Source organism: Camelina sativa, chromosome 11, assembly GCF_030686135.1.
Source record: "Camelina sativa cultivar CO46 ecotype springtype chromosome 11, ASM3068613v1".
NCBI lineage: Eukaryota > Viridiplantae > Streptophyta > Magnoliopsida > Brassicales > Brassicaceae > Camelina > Camelina sativa.
The window spans coordinates 3258946-3274617 of record NC_141890.1 but is presented as its reverse complement, the minus strand read 5'-3'; the positions used below and the strand labels follow the sequence as shown (position 1 = coordinate 3274617).

Below are 15672 nucleotides of genomic sequence, written 5' to 3'. Positions count from 1 at the left end.
TTATGAACCATAGTAACACAGTTCAAACGAATATAGTGACCAATAATTTTACAAATTTGTTGAATCATTGTAGATGATGACTCTAGCAGCAATGTGTATCAAAGATAAAAACTATGCAGCTGTCCACAGATTTACCACTTAAATTTCACATATTAGATGAGAGATTTATGAAACAAAATGATTTAACATAATCAAATCCATGAAATATACAATTTGAAGCTTTTTTTTTTCCTTTAAACTAACGCACGTGTGTGTCTGTTCGTAGTCCAAACAGGTCTTCAGTTTCTTCTCTCGCGTAAGAAGACGAACAAAAGAAGAAGCGAACATGAGATGATGAAACGAGGGAACTAAACAAAAGTCCCTCTTTGCCTTTTAGGGCAGCACAAAGGTGAAGCCTTTTTGAACTGGGTAAGTTTATTCTCTCTACTCATCTATCTTCTTCACCCTTTGATTCTCTCATTCTCGCGAAAATTACCTCTCAGCTTCTGGTTTCATCAAATTGCCGATGCTTGATTTCTTAATTCTGATTCTCTTCTTTCAATTTCTCAATTCCTAGTTTACAATTGATTGTTTCGTTACTTCAATTCGATCTAAAAATCCGATTTTTTTCAGGTATGTGTCGAATTGGGGGTTTTAAGGTCTGGGATCTTAAAAATTGAAACTTTACAGATGTGGTTTTAGTGGGGGCTAGTTTGAAATTTTTCAAGAATGGGATCAGAAGCAGCTCAAGGTTCTTCCCGGTTAGATACGTTGGAGATTAAATCCCTTATTTTCCGAGAATTTGGACATCAAAGAGCTGAGAGTTACTTCCATCAGCTCAGAAGATTCTTCGCCTTGAAGATAACCAAATCTGAATTCGACAAGTTCTTTATCAAGACCATCGGTAGACAACACATCCATCTCCATAACCGTCTATTACGTTCCATCATCAAGAATGCTAGTGTTGCCAAGTCTCCACCTTCAAGATTTGCCAAGAAAGGTGGCAGCTTTGTTAGATTTGGTCATGGGAATACGAAGAAGAACTATCAAAGTCAGCAACTTTATGGTGATTCTGCGTTCTCTCCTTCGACTCGCAATTCCAGGTCGAGGAACTTTAGAGACAGGCCGAGTCCACTTGGGAAGCCTCATCATAGTCTAACTACTACAAACGAGGAGTCCATGTCCAAGGCTCAAAGTGCTACTGAATTGCTTTCTCTTGGAAGTAGACCTCCCGTGGAAGTTGCATCTGTGGAGGATGGAGAAGAGGTTGAACAAATGGCAGCAAGTCCAAGTGTTCAGAGCCGGAGTCCTGTTACTGCTCCGCTTGGTGTTTCCATGAGTCTTAGGAGGAATGGAGCTACTAGAAAGTCTATTTCCAATGTATCTATGTGTAGCAGTAGTTTCAAGACTTGTCAGAGCATTGGTGAACTACCTGATACAAGAACGTTAAGGAGTCGGTTGGAGAGGAGATTGGAGATGGAGGGGATAAAGGTAACTATGGACTCTGTTAGTCTTCTTAATAGCGGATTGGATGCGTTTATGAGAAGGCTGATTCAGCCTTGTTTGAGTTTGGCTAATACTAGATGTGGGAATGAACAACGGGTAAGAGAGATGAATTACCAGTATACACAGCAAAGCAGAAGGCTTTCATATGTATCCATGTCAGATTTTCGTGCTGGTATGGAGTTGAATCCTCAGATTCTTGGAGAAGATTGGCCTATACATATGGAGAAGATCTGTTCCCTTTCTTCAGAAAAGTGAAAGAGTTAGCAACAAACACCATAGTTTTGATACATAGCATTTGATTTTACTTCATTGAACCTGAAATTTGGGTTTTTGGAGTGTGTTCTGGTTTGGTTTGATGTTTCAAGTTTCAGTGGGAGAAGCTATGAAGAGAAGAAGGTGGGTCTTCTTGGTGTTGTACAAGTTGTTATAAGTAGAAGTGAGATTTTAAGTAGTAGCGATTTCGAAGTAAACGCCATTTCTTTAGCTGATTTGTTTTTCTCTCGTATGGGTTTGCTCTCTCATGTAACAAAATTAATAATGAAAGCAAAAAGAAGTAAAGCCAATTTCGGTTCTTGTAAAGTTTTGTGTGAATTTTTCATTTGTCTGGTCAAAGTTGTGTGGTCAAAGCAACCAATGCAAAATGCTTTACATTTTAGTTTTACACAGAGAGAGAAATCAAAGAATGCTGTGCTTCTTTTAGTAAAAAGCTTCTGGGCTCTAATTTCTTCATTTTCTAGATTACATAATCGAATCCTCCAAGTATATAAAACTGAGTGCTCTCCCAAGAGAGCTGTTTCAACTTGAAATGGCAGTTGGCTTCGCACGGCTTGCCATGTAAGTTATGTAGATTGTCCATAGATACGAAAACGAGTTGCTCACAAGTGGCTGCAGACAAAAAAAGAAAGAAACCAGAATTGAGTTCATAACCATGAGGAATGAAGCAAAAAGGTAAATCAAAGTGAGGCCCCAAATTGGAAAATAAAATTGAAGTAATCAAAGCATGCATACCTGTAAATGAACAGGGCAGAACTTGAAAGTAACAAAATCACACAAAGGCCAATACATGACACCGTTTAACATCGTGGGAAGTAGATCCCTTTTCAATCTAGCAACTATCTCAGAACCGTTTTCACCTGAAAAATTAATTGAAAAATCAGACTTTTTATGTCTGCAAGATTTTTATGTCACCTAGAGCAACAATGTAACATCAAACAAACTGTTCTATATCAACCCACAAGAATTTTCAAGCACAGTTAAAAATCTTACCCTGTAAGGCTGCATTAGATGAGAAGAAAACAACATTCATGACAGGGCCGTAGACCGCCTGTCCCATGGCCATTTTCTTAAACGTTGTGATCAAATCTCGTTTTGGAAACAGTCTTGACATGAGATTGAACCAATAGTGAAGTGTAGGACCCAAGATTAGTAACCCGTATCCTGCCATCCTTGCTGTTCTTACCAAATCATAAGACTCAACAGAATCTTGCGGTATTGTCTGTTGAAACATCAAACACAAACACCAGCTCTAAGTCACATTTATCAACAACGCACAAAGAAACACAAACAAATCTAAACAACTCAGTTCACATTAACTCCATCTCCTTATGACACGTTACTGAGAATCAAACTAATCTTTCTCTTATCTCAAATCTCTAAAGCACCATGGAGATACACTCTACTATTACTGCTCTTTAGAAAACACAATAAAATCTTAAGACTGAATCAACCAAGATCAAAATTAAGTCTGTCACTCGAAGAACATCAACACAGAACATATAACATGACTTAGCAAACTATGCATTAATTTATTAGCTTCTGATTTTTGAAAAAAAAAAGTTATGAAACTACCTGAGAAGACAAGTCGGCGGCGATGTAAATAAGCGAAGAAGTGACGGATTTGGTAAGAACCGGCCGAGATTTCACCATACCCAAATACCAACCGATGAATCCAGCAGTAGAGACGGCCGAAGAAGAAGACGAGGAAGAGCAGAAACCAGAGACACCTGTTTCCTTTTTTGCTTTCCCGAAGAACTGAGGCGTACGAAAATAAGGCCTAGACTGCAACCGCCGTCGGACGTCTCCTCCTATCGGTAAAGGATCAAGCTTTACGAAAGGACTCGTCGCCGCTGTTCTCTGTAATCGAAAGATCCGAGCAGCGTCGTTGGCAGCGTTTCTAAACAATGCGCCGGTCATCGTCGTGTGTGTGATGGTGGCTCCGAGAGTTTTTGGGGTTCAGAGGAAAGGGTTTTATATATAACGGCGGTGGAGAAGCCAAAAACACACAAGACAGAGCTCTGTTTTTTTTTTTTTTAGTGTAAATGCCCAAAAATAAATAAAAAAGAATTGAATCTCAGAATTAATTTTGCAATTTAAAAGACTCAGAAGGAGTATAATTTATTTCATATAATTGAACCCTTAATAAAGGCTATTGTGTTACTTATTTTAGCTTAGTTATCACATTGATTAGTGTTATTATTTGTTTTACTAACACTCAATAAACTCAAAAGCCAAGCCAAATTATTAGAGAAAATAAAGTACATAATCTTTAAACATTAGGCGCGTGACCGGAAAAGGTGGACGGGTCGGTCAAAGACCAAACTGTCTCTGTTCTGTGGTGTTCTTAAGGGTTGGTCACTTGATCTAAACGTCTTGTTCACATTGGTTAGTGTCGACGTCATCGTTTCTGACACGTACAACTTAACTCAGTGACGCTAACCTTTTAATAGGAGCCACGTGTTGCGTTCGTGTCCCAAGTTCCTGCTTTGAGCCACTTTTTGTGAACTCTTTTATTTTAAAATGTAGTCAATAAATAACGTTTAGATCATTGGAAGAATCTTTTCTCTGTTCTTTTGTTTACTTTTGGAAGATTCTTTTCTCTTTTCTGTCGGCATTTTTTGGTTGATTCTAAAAATCAAAGTAATAAGCAAATGATGCCACAAACACACAAACTAAATATCATTCTTGTGACAAAAACTCACATAAAAGAGGTAGATGGCGGCACATCACACATATATATATATATATACATAAACTATATTTTTACTTTATAAATAGGAATTTTGTAGAAATGTACATCTGAACAAATTAATTCTTTCATTTTAAAAAACATTTTGTTAAGTAAAAAAGGAAAAAATAGAGATTACATTGTGTATTAACATGAAATCCTCCACCAAGTAACTAAAGGAAGTAGTAGCACCCAAATCAATCCACACTTCTCATTTCTCTCCTTTCGCACTGCATGTAGCTTATACTACATATTAAGTTCAGTCATATAAGTTATAACTATGACTGAAATCGAAGATAACCAAATAAATCTCACCAGCCGCAAAACTTTCATAACAACAATTTTAAAAGAAGAAGCTATCTATCTTACAGGAAATCTTACTTAATTTGCAAGAAACAAATAAAAAGCTTTTTTTTTTTTTTAAATTACTAAGAAGTTCAAGGTCTAGGCCCGTACATTCCCTTAGGCCAGGGTACGGACCAGAGCATTTTATATGGTCCTTTCCCAAACAAATAAAAAGCTATTTAAGAGATCAGAAGACTAATTTTTTACACGAGCTTCTCTCACTAGCTAATTCCTTGGCATTCACAAGATTTTCTTATTGGTGTTTGCGAAATAAAAAGATGTTGATGGATCATTTCACTACAACTTTTGAAAGTTGAGTTGATGAACGATACAGAGTTAATGACAAATACATAAAACATAGGTTACTACAGAGCACCACCAGATTTTATTATCTCATAAGTCGCAACAAAGAACGAATAAAATTTCAGAACCACATGCCTCATAATTGAAAAATATCAAACAACAAGAAACGTCAACTTATACAAAGGATATTTGTTCTAACCAAGTATTCTATGTCAGGAGGTTATTTTAGTTTATATTTTTTTGTATCATTCACATTATAAGAAAACAATGACAAATGTGGCTAAACCCCCCTAGCTTCTTTACAAAATTGCTACTAATACAGAGCCTTGACTTTTGTTCACATTAGGCAAAGGAATTCGCAAACTATCAAAGCCACTCTTTTTCTTTGTCTCTCTCTCGGATTTGGAAGATCAACCAACAGAGCAGCAGCACCATGACCTAAAAGACTTAATTTTTACAACACAACACAGCCCAATTTAAAAAAGAGAAAACACAACAAATAAAAAAACAATTAAATAATAAAACATAAACCACGATTCGGTTTGATTTTTATTTTGAAGTTCGGTTTACGAATTCATGTCCTGATGATTGAAGAAATTTTCAGAAATCGTTAAGTGACAAGTCCGCTCGGCTCTGCTCTAGATATCACATAATCTTGAACATATTTTTTTTGAATTTTATGACTAATTGAGAAACAACAAACCTTGTTCATAAAAGCATCATAACAAAAAAAAAAAAAACCCCTAATCCGACCGTTATTGCTAAACCCTTAGTTCATTATATAAGAAATATCCAAAATCAAATTTTTAAAACTAACGGCTGCTATCTCTAATCTCAAATCGCTTTAGATATGATCATATCTGAATATCTTTTCTGAGAGTGTTTGACTCAATTGAGGCAAGAATCTTTGGTTTACATCTCTCTTTATGAGAACCAAGATGAATACCCTAATATTTTCACCATTGGATTGAAGCAAAAGTCTTTTTCTTTGTCTACCGGATATTGGCTTATGAAACTACCACTAGCACATCCTATTCCTTCCTCAGATTGCATGGCGAGCATCAAGTCCAAAATTTTTATGTTAGGTAATCACAAACCAGAGGAGAAGGAGCTATTTACTCGACTCAAGATCATCAATTATGTTTCTAATATGTGGGAGGAGACCCCTCCAATGACTCATCCAAGGATGATGAGAGATTGTCATGTATGTGCAATCCAAGATAATCTTTTCTGTTAGGAGGCTGTGAAGATTCAAATCTCAATGTTAAATACTTAAGTACCACCACCAATATGGGCTGAAGATCTGTTTTTGATTCTCATATTGATCATAGTAAGAGCAAGATCTTGCTTGTTGGTTCTCCCAATGGACATCTCACCCTTTGGGAATTACCAAGACATATCTCATTCCTAATTATCTCCTCGTTCGGAATTAGAAATATAGTATATTTCCAAAAACATGTACGTATTTTTCTCTTTTAACTAATAAACGGTTATTGGTTCTATGATTTTAATAGATTTAGAAATCCAAACAAAAATTATGTGTTATTCAATCATTGATTTTAAAATACTTATCAAAATTATGTGTTATTGGTTCTATGATTTACAAATACTTGTTAAAATTTCATGTTATTCATTTAATGATTTGTTTTTGGATTTCAAAATCCACATTATGTTTTAAATGGATTGAAAAGTGTATAACATGTTATTTCAAAATCCATATGTTTTGATTTTCAGAATTTATAATTCTAATTTAGATTTAGAAATCACTCCTCCAATAACAATCCTTAAGATATTTTCCTTTTCAATAGGTTCTGGTTGTTACAAAACACACACATTACCACTAGGCTACAACGTCATACCATAGTAATTCATAAACGGATTGTATATATACTTTAAAACTGTCCGTTAAAAATTCTGTAATGGCCATTTTACGCTAGTAAGTCTCGGATTAAAATCTACTCACATTTAAAGATAAGGTTTTATTTGACATAATTTAATATATCTGGTATTTTTATTCCAATCAAAAACTATTTGGTATTAAACTTCCAAATCAAAATAAGTTTAGGTTTTTTTTTATAAGTTTTCTCTATTTTAAACAGATATCATCTTGATTACACACATTTTTGTTAAGTAAAAGAAAAAATAAATGATGGAACACATTGTGTATTGATTGACTGAAAATATTAAACAACACCAAATTAAAGAAACGTCTATTTTGTTCAGAGGATCCCTATTTCCAACCATATTTTCATTATAAATATTTTGAATCATTCACATTATAATACTGTATAAGAAAACTCAATAGCTACACACGCCCAAGACGGGTTTGTGTGTAATGACTCTATTTTTGTTTGAATAATAAGAATATAACTGTACACGAGGGATCCATCAAGATTAAAGCTGCAAGACATATATGGAGAAACAAAACCCTAACTTATTCTTCCTGGTTTTGGTCTCTGATCCATTTGGTCGCTACCCATTTCTCTCCTTTGGTCACCGGGCAGCTCCCGTGAAGCGAAGTCTGCAGATGCATTGCAAGGCAAACAGCTACTATTAGCATGAACTAATCCAGGGAATTGGAGAGTCAGGAGAAAAAACTGAAACTTTGTTTTACCTGATCAATCGTTCCATTTGGAAACACGGAATAGAAAAGAAGACCATCTCCTTTCCGAGGTTTTACTTTCAACCCAATACATTGCTTGTAATCGTATCCGGTGCCCATGTTCGAACCGTTCTGTCAGATCGAGAGCAATGGAATGGAATCAAAACTAACCAAAAGGGTCTGAAATATGTTAAAAAGTAAGCAACGGTATATATTATAAAATGACCTCAAATGGGAACATGGTTTCACCGCCATCTTCTACGTCAGATAAGTACAACAGGAAGGAAGCAATCTGTGTGAAAGCAAGCAAATGAGGTCTCCTCGGTTCTAAAGAAAGCTATATAGATAATGACGGATATTAAGGATTTTACTTACCCTTTGGCTTGATTGTGGTCCATATTCAGTTGGGTTGAAAACATCATAGTGGGAATCATACTTTTGGCCAAGTTCATATCTTAGAATATTGAAAGACTGCAAAAACATCAAATCTCTCTTGTGTTAATATATTAATATATAGCAAACTGATCACCACTCTTTTTTTTACAACATAGCGATGATAAATGTTGTTGGATTTCAGAAATCTCAACAATTAAAAGGGCTGATAAGCACTCAACCAAAAGGCCTTGAAATGCATATTGCCACTTTCATAGTAATCAAAATAGCATGCTAAGTTGAATAGAGAAATGTAACCTCTCCATGGGTCCTTGGGATCATCGTAGCCCTTGCGATCTTCTTTTCAACAGAATCCAGGGCACCAGTACTTTCTTCTGAAGCACTGATAAAAGTTCCTGAGCTGCAACAACACACACCAGGAAAAACAATGATGAGGCTACTAACGAATCTTTGGTTGAAGACGACAATGCCACATGAAACTAGAAAGAAAGAAAGACCTTGTTCTAGTGCCCTTGGTGTTTTCAGCAGTTTCTCCTTTCCGGAGAGCCAAAGCAGAAGGTTTCAGATTAATCTTTGCTCTGTCGATAATAGCTTGGCATTGTTCTGCAGTTGCGAAATTCGGAAAATATATAGCCCTCGGTCTCCAACTCAGTACCTGACCCCATTTCAGAAAACATGCCTCAGTTGACCTTAATTGCTAAGAAAACACAATAATCTCACACACATGACATCAACCAGAAGAAGACAGACAGACAGACAAACTTCAACTAGCACAGTCACAAACATCTAATCTTCAACCAGAAAACAAAGTTCAAGTAGATCAATCAATCTTGCCCTAACACTAATCGATTTCACCCTTAGCAAGACATCTTAATAGTCTAAAATTAGCAACAAAATCAGACCTGAAACGGAATCGATCCAACAGATTCGTCTCCAGTAACACCATGAGGCATCGAGCCAGCCTCGTCTTCCACATTCTCCACCATCTCCAACATTCTCAACCTGGGTTTAATACGAGGCACGTTCTATTCCCAAAACAAAACAAAAAAAAAACATCGATTCGTCACAAATCCGAGATAGAGAGACTCCAAAATCGCATCTTTTAAAGACCACAGTGTTAGAGGATCAGCGAGAGTTTCACACACCTGAGAAAGCAGAGTGGAACCATAGAAACCAACGAGGAAACAGAGGGAACAGAAGACGATAACAGTGGCTAACCCTAGCTTCTTCCTCTTGTAGCTCTTCAATTTGCTCTTCATCGAGCCTTCTTCCGTCCGATCCGATCCGATAAGGTTTCCGATGAAGATCTTCGCCGGCTTAAGTAACGAAGTCCGAGACGCTTTTGCTTTTCCTTCGATCCAGTGAAGCACCCACAAAAAAAAAAGTTTCTATTTAAATATGTTTTATAATATTGATCTCTCGTTGACCAATTTTTTTTGGTTTTGTTTTGGTTCTCTTTACGGTCAACAGTCAGCGCCCAAATTAATATGGTTAGAGTTTCGGTTACATTTTATTAAAATTTGATTGTGTAGAATGTTTTAAGTTTTTTATTCGATGGAACTTCGAAGTTATTGTTGTTTGAATTTGGTGGCTTCTCTTCAGTTGTTTTGTCTGAATTCAAAGGCTGTGATTATTTACGACTTTGAAGTTTTTAATGGATATGTGAATATAAGGTGGATATGAACTCCTTTTAACAAAATAAATAAGGTGGATATAAACTGCAAAATTATTTACATTTTAAAATTTTCTAAACTGAAGGCTGTGAAAAAAAAATAAAAAATTGAAGTTCTAAACTGAAGTTGTATTTATGTATTTATTTCTCGCCGAATGTGATATATTATTCTTTAAAATACTCATAATCAAAAAGTTCATTTGAGATCACTATCATGTATCATAATTTATTTTTCAATCTACAAAATAGAGATCACTATCTTTTTTGGCAAATAATAGAGATCACTATCTTTCTTCTCAAATGCTATACAATTATCAAAAAAAATTATATTAATAACAATACAAAAGTACAACAACAAATTTCGTAATGTGTGTATTTAACAAAATTTTATATAAATTAAATAACAGACTTGTATGTTGTAAATAAATTGTATATCTTAAGAAATCCCCTTATAAATAATAGATGATCATTGATCGCCTTTATTACATATAAAATATGAAACAGAGATCGAAAATATGATTATTATTTAACTAATCTAGAAAATATGTGTCCAATTAGTTAAATCAACATATTTTGATCAATTTTTTTTATTTTTTAAATAAGATCAAGAGAGGGCATAGAGAACAAAAAAATATGAAAATAATTTATTTTTAATTTTACATAATTTTTATCAATAGTACATATTAACTATTAATGTGATAAGAAAATGTGCAATTTGGAAACACATGTGCCAATGTGTAATAGTGGAGGTATTTGGAAGACACATTCACACTAAAAAAACAAAAATATAAATAAAATTTGGAAAACATGTCATCGTCGAAAAGAATCTGACAAGTTGGGCCAATGTATTTCTTCTAGTTGGCTCTGCGTATCTTTTATACAAGTCCGTAGACGTCAATTTCTTAATTACATGCGTAAAAAAAACTTCTTTTAAAAAAACTAATAAAATGCAGCAACTTGCAATTAGATTATTCAATAATCAATACTAATATTCACCGTATTTATGAATTCTCTAGAACAACACACAAAGAGTTTTGACCAGAAGAAATAATATATTTTTCTTATAAAGGAAACTATAACGTGACAATAAAATTAGAATAAATACTTAAGATGAGTAGATTAGCCGGAAATTGTATTCAGTAGTTATCCGTCTATCTTAGTTGACAAGTAAATACTATCAGCTTACACGTTGGCTACAGCCTTACTCATCGTTACCCATTCTCTTATTTACAACATTTTCATATATATATTTAATACAAAATAGGCTTGTTTTTTAACAAAACACAATTTTAATTTTGATTATACTGACTCATTGTTGTTATACTTCAAAATGGCCTACCTTTTTTTTTTAAACAATGCTCACACATTGACCATGTAATATTTAAATTAATAAAATATCTTCTACTTAGTTTTCCAAAAAACACGACATAAAAGTAGCTGTTGATTTTAGATATATTTTTTTAGTTGGACCGCATCAGAAACTTACTTTTTGTTTGTCTTTTTAATTTTTCCATTGAGAAAGATATTTATTTTCATTAAAATATATACGGCAATGACGTTTATATGTTTGCCCTTTATATATATGGAAAAATACCAAATGGAGAAGAAACAATTTGTTTTTTAAAATAAACAACGCGTTAAAAAAAGCTATATAAAAGCAGAAAGGGAAGGATATAGAATAAGCACGGCAAAAAAAACATAAATAGAAAAAAACGACGCGTAGTCTACGTAGGATAATAAAGAACGGCACAAGATAAGTAGTCCAAGTCATCTCTATCAGATTCTTCTTCTTCATTCATCTTCTTCTTCACGCGGTATTCTTTGATACCACCAACTCAACAACACACATACAAAATCCCTTCAAAACCGATCAGATCAAAACAATACGAACGAATCAAATTCCCAAAAAAGCTTTCTCTATCCAATCGAATCCAAAATTCCCGTTGATTTTTCCTCTCTATCTCTTTCTCTCTACTCGTCGTACTCGACACTGTTTGTATTAGAAGAAAAACCCTAAGTAAAGTAAGGTAAGGTTAGGTGTGAGATGTTGCGAGCTTTAGCACGGCCTCTCGAACGGTGTTTGGGAAGTAGAGCCAGTGGTGATGGTTTACTCTGGCAATCGGAATTAAGACCTCATGCCGGTGGTGATTATTCGATTGCGGTGGTTCAAGCCAATTCCAGGTTGGAAGATCAGAGTCAGGTGTTCACTTCTTCTTCCGCTACTTACGTCGGCGTATACGATGGTCATGGCGGACCTGAAGCTTCTAGATTCGTTAACAGACATCTCTTTCCTTATATGCACAGTAATCATCTCACTCTTTCTCAAAATTAGGTTTTTGGATTCTCACTTCAAATTGATGAGATCTCTCAATCAACCTGATCATTTCAACATAAGAAAAGATTCGATTTTTGCTAATAAAGTTTTGTTCTTTGTGATCTCTCTTTTTTGGTCCTGTTAGTGAATTAAAAAAGATTGTTTTTTTTTTTTTATGATTGCAGAATTCGCAAGAGAACATGGGGGACTATCTGTAGATGTTATTAAAAAAGCGTTTAAAGAAACTGAAGAGGAGTTTTGTCATATGGTTAAACGATCCCTCCCGATGAAACCTCAAATGGCTACTGTAGGATCTTGTTGTCTCGTTGGTGCCATCTCTAATGACACTCTGTATGTTGCGAATCTTGGGGACTCCAGAGCTGTTCTTGGGAGCGTTGTTCCAGGAGATGTTAGTGATAAAAAGAGGGCAGTAGCTGAAAGGTTATCTACTGATCATAATGTTGCTGTTGAAGAAGTTAGAAAGGAGGTTAAGGCACTTAACCCCGATGATTCACAAATCGTTATATACACTCGTGGAGTTTGGAGGATTAAAGGCATTATTCAGGTATAGTTATATATAGTTCTGGTTGGCTTGCTTGCTTGCGTGATTTCATGTACATAGCATCTGTGATGAAGTTTTATGATTGTGTTTTCATATATAAAAGGTGTAATCTGATGGTGGTTTTTTTCTTCTCTTTTCGTTAATATAAATGGGGGCTTGCGATGTTCCAGGAATCCGTCACACGGGCTCCTGCAACGTTTCTTCCCCAGTGGATTTTGTGCGTTTCTATGAATTCGCGATAGTCAGAGCTCTGCATGATAATGAAGATACATGCTTTTTGGTTGCTTGTATTCGTTATTGATCTTTCTATGAATGTTGAACTCATTTGTATTGTTGGCTGAATCGTTTTTATTTGCAATTCTTTATAGGTATCGAGATCAATTGGGGATGTATACTTGAAAAAACCGGAGTTTTACAGGGATCCTATATTCCAGCAACATGGAACTCCTATTCCTTTGAGGAGACCAGCAATGACAGCCGAACCCTCCATTATAGTAAGGAAGCTTAAGCCACAGGACTTGTTTCTGATATTTGCATCAGATGGTCTCTGGGAACATCTTAGTGATGAAGCAGCCGTAGAAATCGTTGTCAAACACCCAAGAAATGTAAGTTTGCCCTACTACACTTAAGAGCTTGTGTCTTTCCCTTTCTGTTAGTTACTTCAGATTTTTAACACTCTGTGATCTATACAGGGGATTGCACGAAGACTTGTTAGAGCAGCTCTCGAAGAAGCAGCAAAGAAGAGAGAAATGAGATATGGAGATATAAAGAAGATAGCGAGAGGAATTCGACGACATTTCCATGACGACATAAGCGTCGTTGTTGTATATCTCGACCAGCATAAATCCTCTACTTCATCGAATGTTAAATTGGTACAGCAAGGAGGCATCACAGCTCCACCGGACATCTACTCGTTACACGCTGATGAAGCAGAACAACGAAGGCTACTCAATGTGTTATACTGACTCTTTGATTTTATGGTAAAAACTAAAAAATGGTTGCTTGGGAAAGATCCTAATAGGGAGAACACTTGTTTACACATTTGTTTATTTGTTTTTTACTACGAAAAATTGTTTTTTTTTTTTAATTTGTTACTTAAATATTGGAGTTGGATTTGTATATTCTTTTACCAGCAAAGAAGAACGAAACCCTTTTCTTTTGATAAATTTTAGTGTGAAACCGTCCAATTGTTGCCTACTTTTCCAAAACTTACCAAAATAATTGTGCCAAGTAGATAAACAAGTACGAATCTTCTAGAGTTGGAAAACAGTGAAAATACGCGGTTTTACCGAAACTGTTAAACCGAGCATAATCAGTCACTTTCCAATCGAAGCGAACTTCAACTTGGTCCAATTTCCAAAATTAAAAATTAAAAGTGACTGATTCAACTGAACGTTCGATCCAAACCAAACCGATTATTGAACGTCCGAATCGAACACTTCGAAACAAAACAAACCGAAATTCAATCTGGTCCAAATCATTGACCGAATGAACTGAACAATTTGTCTAATCGAACCGAACCGCGAATGCCCAAGCCTACATGATGGGGATGTGTTGGCTTTGAGAATGAATTGAACCTAATTAAACCGAAATTCCAAATAAAATAAACCGAAATTTCATCTGGTCCAAATTCTAGACCGAATGAAGTGAACAATAGTTATTTTGGCTTACTCGAATCGAAAACACATACAATGAATGTAAAATTGGAAGCGCTTGGAACAGCAAAAGATTCAAACTCAAATTCAACAATTCTGGAAGACTATTCTCAGAAACTTTCCCACGGAAGTAAAATCACAAAACGATGAGCGTCACTCTTTTGGTGGCAGACGCCGTTTGGTCCGAGATTGAATCTACCGGCTCAGGTCATCTTTTACTTCCTCTTCCTTTTCCTCGTTTACAATAAATAATAAATCAATTTCGTTGAATTGTTCCTTTTTTTTTTTTTTTTTTTTATGGCAGTAACCGAAGAACAGCTCTCAATGTTAGTTATCCCCCAAACCAATTATATTGATTTGATGAGTATAAATTTGGGTTTGAGTTAAAAATGAAATTGAAGTATTATTATTATTTTTTTTTTTTGCAAATATCAGCTTGCATTTGTTGTTTGGTAAGAATCTTGAGAAAGCAACCAGAATCATCGACAAAAGAGGTGTGAAGAAAATCTCTGGGTTACCCAGTGGGAGATCAATCTTTCAGGTGAGAGAGATCAACACATCCCACTGGTTTATCAAAGAAAAGTCACAGATTTGATAATCTGACAAAATTGGTTTGTGTTTTTGTCAGGTTGTGGGAGAATCTCAGAAGAGAGAAGAGTATCTCTGTTTCCCAGGAGATTACTGTGGATGTTATTCTTTCTTCTATGATGTTGTCAGCAGAGGAGAGCAACTATGTGTAATACTTTTTTAAAAAAATTTATTCAGATGATTGATTCCTTTTTACGTTTAGAGTTTGTATCTACTGCTTTCTGACTTTTTGTATATTCTACTGGTTCTTTTGGCAAGTGTAAGCATCAGTTGGCTGCGAGGTTGGCTTCTTCTTTGGGTACATACAGAGAAATCGAGGTCTCAGATGACCATCTTGCCTTGATGCTCTCTAAGATCTGAAGCTACAAGTTATGTCTTAGGCTTATGCGTTCCAGTAACCTGGTATCTATCTGTGTCTTTTCAGAATTATATATGCGGATCATGATTCTTCACATGTTTTGATGAACAATGTTGTTTCCCCTTTTCTGTTTCACTTGTTGTATGTAACCAATCCATCAACAATGGAGTTATATCTTTACTGGTTTGGTCTACATGAGGTGATAATTTACTCACACATTGGTAAAGTACTAGGTGATTTTCCTAATTAATCTCAAAAGCTTGAGCATGCTTCCTCATGAAGCGAGCCTCTCGTTTGCAACAACTTATTAGCTTGTTTTAGGTAATTGCATATAAGTCTCCAATTTCAAAATATTAAACTTCTTACTCCAGTGGAAGAAAACTATATATAG

At 35.3% G+C, this 15672-nt stretch overlaps 5 protein-coding genes across 6 annotated transcripts; 3 read left to right on the top strand and 2 right to left on the bottom strand.

Moving 5' to 3' along the window:
• Positions 1–32: 32 nt before the first annotated feature.
• LOC104721425 (uncharacterized) lies at positions 33–2064 on the top strand. The gene is made up of 2 exons (XM_010439403.3): positions 33–408; positions 613–2064. Exon 2 carries the CDS (start codon positions 709–711, stop codon positions 1738–1740), a length of 1032 nt encoding a protein of 343 aa, XP_010437705.1. The 5' UTR covers positions 33–408; positions 613–708; the 3' UTR covers positions 1741–2064.
• LOC104721426 (uncharacterized) lies at positions 2055–4080 on the bottom strand. The gene is made up of 4 exons (XM_010439404.3): positions 3334–4080; positions 2752–2980; positions 2494–2618; positions 2055–2370 (listed from the first exon to the last, which is right to left on the bottom strand). The coding sequence occupies exons 1-4, from the start codon at positions 3676–3678 to the stop codon at positions 2281–2283; spliced, it is 789 nt and encodes a 262-aa protein (XP_010437706.1). The 5' UTR covers positions 3679–4080; the 3' UTR covers positions 2055–2280.
• Positions 4081–7370: 3290 nt separating this feature from the next.
• Positions 7371–9591, bottom strand: LOC104721423 (putative prolyl 4-hydroxylase 9). The gene is made up of 8 exons (XM_010439402.3): positions 9278–9591; positions 9035–9157; positions 8630–8787; positions 8430–8532; positions 8115–8210; positions 7966–8031; positions 7752–7871; positions 7371–7658 (listed from the first exon to the last, which is right to left on the bottom strand). The coding sequence occupies exons 1-8, from the start codon at positions 9389–9391 to the stop codon at positions 7572–7574; spliced, it is 867 nt and encodes a 288-aa protein (XP_010437704.1). The 5' UTR covers positions 9392–9591; the 3' UTR covers positions 7371–7571.
• Positions 9592–11482: 1891 nt separating this feature from the next.
• On the top strand, positions 11483–13846 carry LOC104721422 (putative protein phosphatase 2C 63). Of its 2 annotated transcripts, XR_015571462.1 has the most exons (5): positions 11483–12107; positions 12304–12683; positions 12851–12960; positions 13049–13285; positions 13373–13846. XR_015571462.1 is itself a non-coding variant. In XM_010439401.3 (4 exons), the coding sequence occupies exons 1-4, from the start codon at positions 11849–11851 to the stop codon at positions 13643–13645; spliced, it is 1149 nt and encodes a 382-aa protein (XP_010437703.1). In that variant the 5' UTR covers positions 11483–11848; the 3' UTR covers positions 13646–13846. The 2 variants fall into 2 exon arrangements, 1 of the variants encoding a protein (XP_010437703.1); XM_010439401.3 differs by lacking the exon at positions 12851–12960.
• Positions 13847–14361: 515 nt separating this feature from the next.
• On the top strand, positions 14362–15474 carry LOC104721421 (uncharacterized). The gene is made up of 5 exons (XM_010439400.3): positions 14362–14542; positions 14640–14661; positions 14771–14876; positions 14964–15071; positions 15182–15474. The coding sequence occupies exons 1-5, from the start codon at positions 14482–14484 to the stop codon at positions 15281–15283; spliced, it is 399 nt and encodes a 132-aa protein (XP_010437702.1). The 5' UTR covers positions 14362–14481; the 3' UTR covers positions 15284–15474.
• Positions 15475–15672: the final 198 nt, after the last annotated feature.

What these genes read in the sequence shown, in the direction of transcription:
- LOC104721425 (XM_010439403.3), top strand. Translation starts at nt 709, where the DNA reads ATGGGATCAGAAGCAGCTCAAGGTTCTTCCCGGTTAGATACGTTGGAG.
- LOC104721426 (XM_010439404.3), bottom strand. Translation starts at nt 3,678, where the DNA reads ATGACCGGCGCATTGTTTAGAAACGCTGCCAACGACGCTGCTCGGATC. An exon ending in CCGCCGACTTGTCTTCTCAG is followed by an intron (nt 2,981 to 3,333) that starts GTAGTTTCATAA and finishes ATGTTTCAACAG; the next exon opens with ACAATACCGCAAGATTCTGT. An exon ending in TCTGCCCTGTTCATTTACAG is followed by an intron (nt 2,371 to 2,493) that starts GTATGCATGCTT and finishes TTTTGTCTGCAG; the next exon opens with CCACTTGTGAGCAACTCGTT.
- LOC104721423 (XM_010439402.3), bottom strand. Translation starts at nt 9,391, where the DNA reads ATGAAGAGCAAATTGAAGAGCTACAAGAGGAAGAAGCTAGGGTTAGCC. An exon ending in TTGGATCGATTCCGTTTCAG is followed by an intron (nt 8,788 to 9,034) that starts GTCTGATTTTGT and finishes AAATGGGGTCAG; the next exon opens with GTACTGAGTTGGAGACCGAG. An exon ending in AAACCATGTTCCCATTTGAG is followed by an intron (nt 7,872 to 7,965) that starts GTCATTTTATAA and finishes TCGATCTGACAG; the next exon opens with AACGGTTCGAACATGGGCAC.
- LOC104721422 (XM_010439401.3), top strand. Translation starts at nt 11,849, where the DNA reads ATGTTGCGAGCTTTAGCACGGCCTCTCGAACGGTGTTTGGGAAGTAGA. An exon ending in TCTCTTTCCTTATATGCACA is followed by an intron (nt 12,108 to 12,303) that starts GTAATCATCTCA and finishes TTATGATTGCAG; the next exon opens with AATTCGCAAGAGAACATGGG. An exon ending in GGATTAAAGGCATTATTCAG is followed by an intron (nt 12,684 to 13,048) that starts GTATAGTTATAT and finishes AATTCTTTATAG; the next exon opens with GTATCGAGATCAATTGGGGA.
- LOC104721421 (XM_010439400.3), top strand. Translation starts at nt 14,482, where the DNA reads ATGAGCGTCACTCTTTTGGTGGCAGACGCCGTTTGGTCCGAGATTGAA. An exon ending in GATTGAATCTACCGGCTCAG is followed by an intron (nt 14,543 to 14,639) that starts GTCATCTTTTAC and finishes TTTTTATGGCAG; the next exon opens with TAACCGAAGAACAGCTCTCA. An exon ending in GCAGAGGAGAGCAACTATGT is followed by an intron (nt 15,072 to 15,181) that starts GTAATACTTTTT and finishes TCTTTTGGCAAG; the next exon opens with TGTAAGCATCAGTTGGCTGC.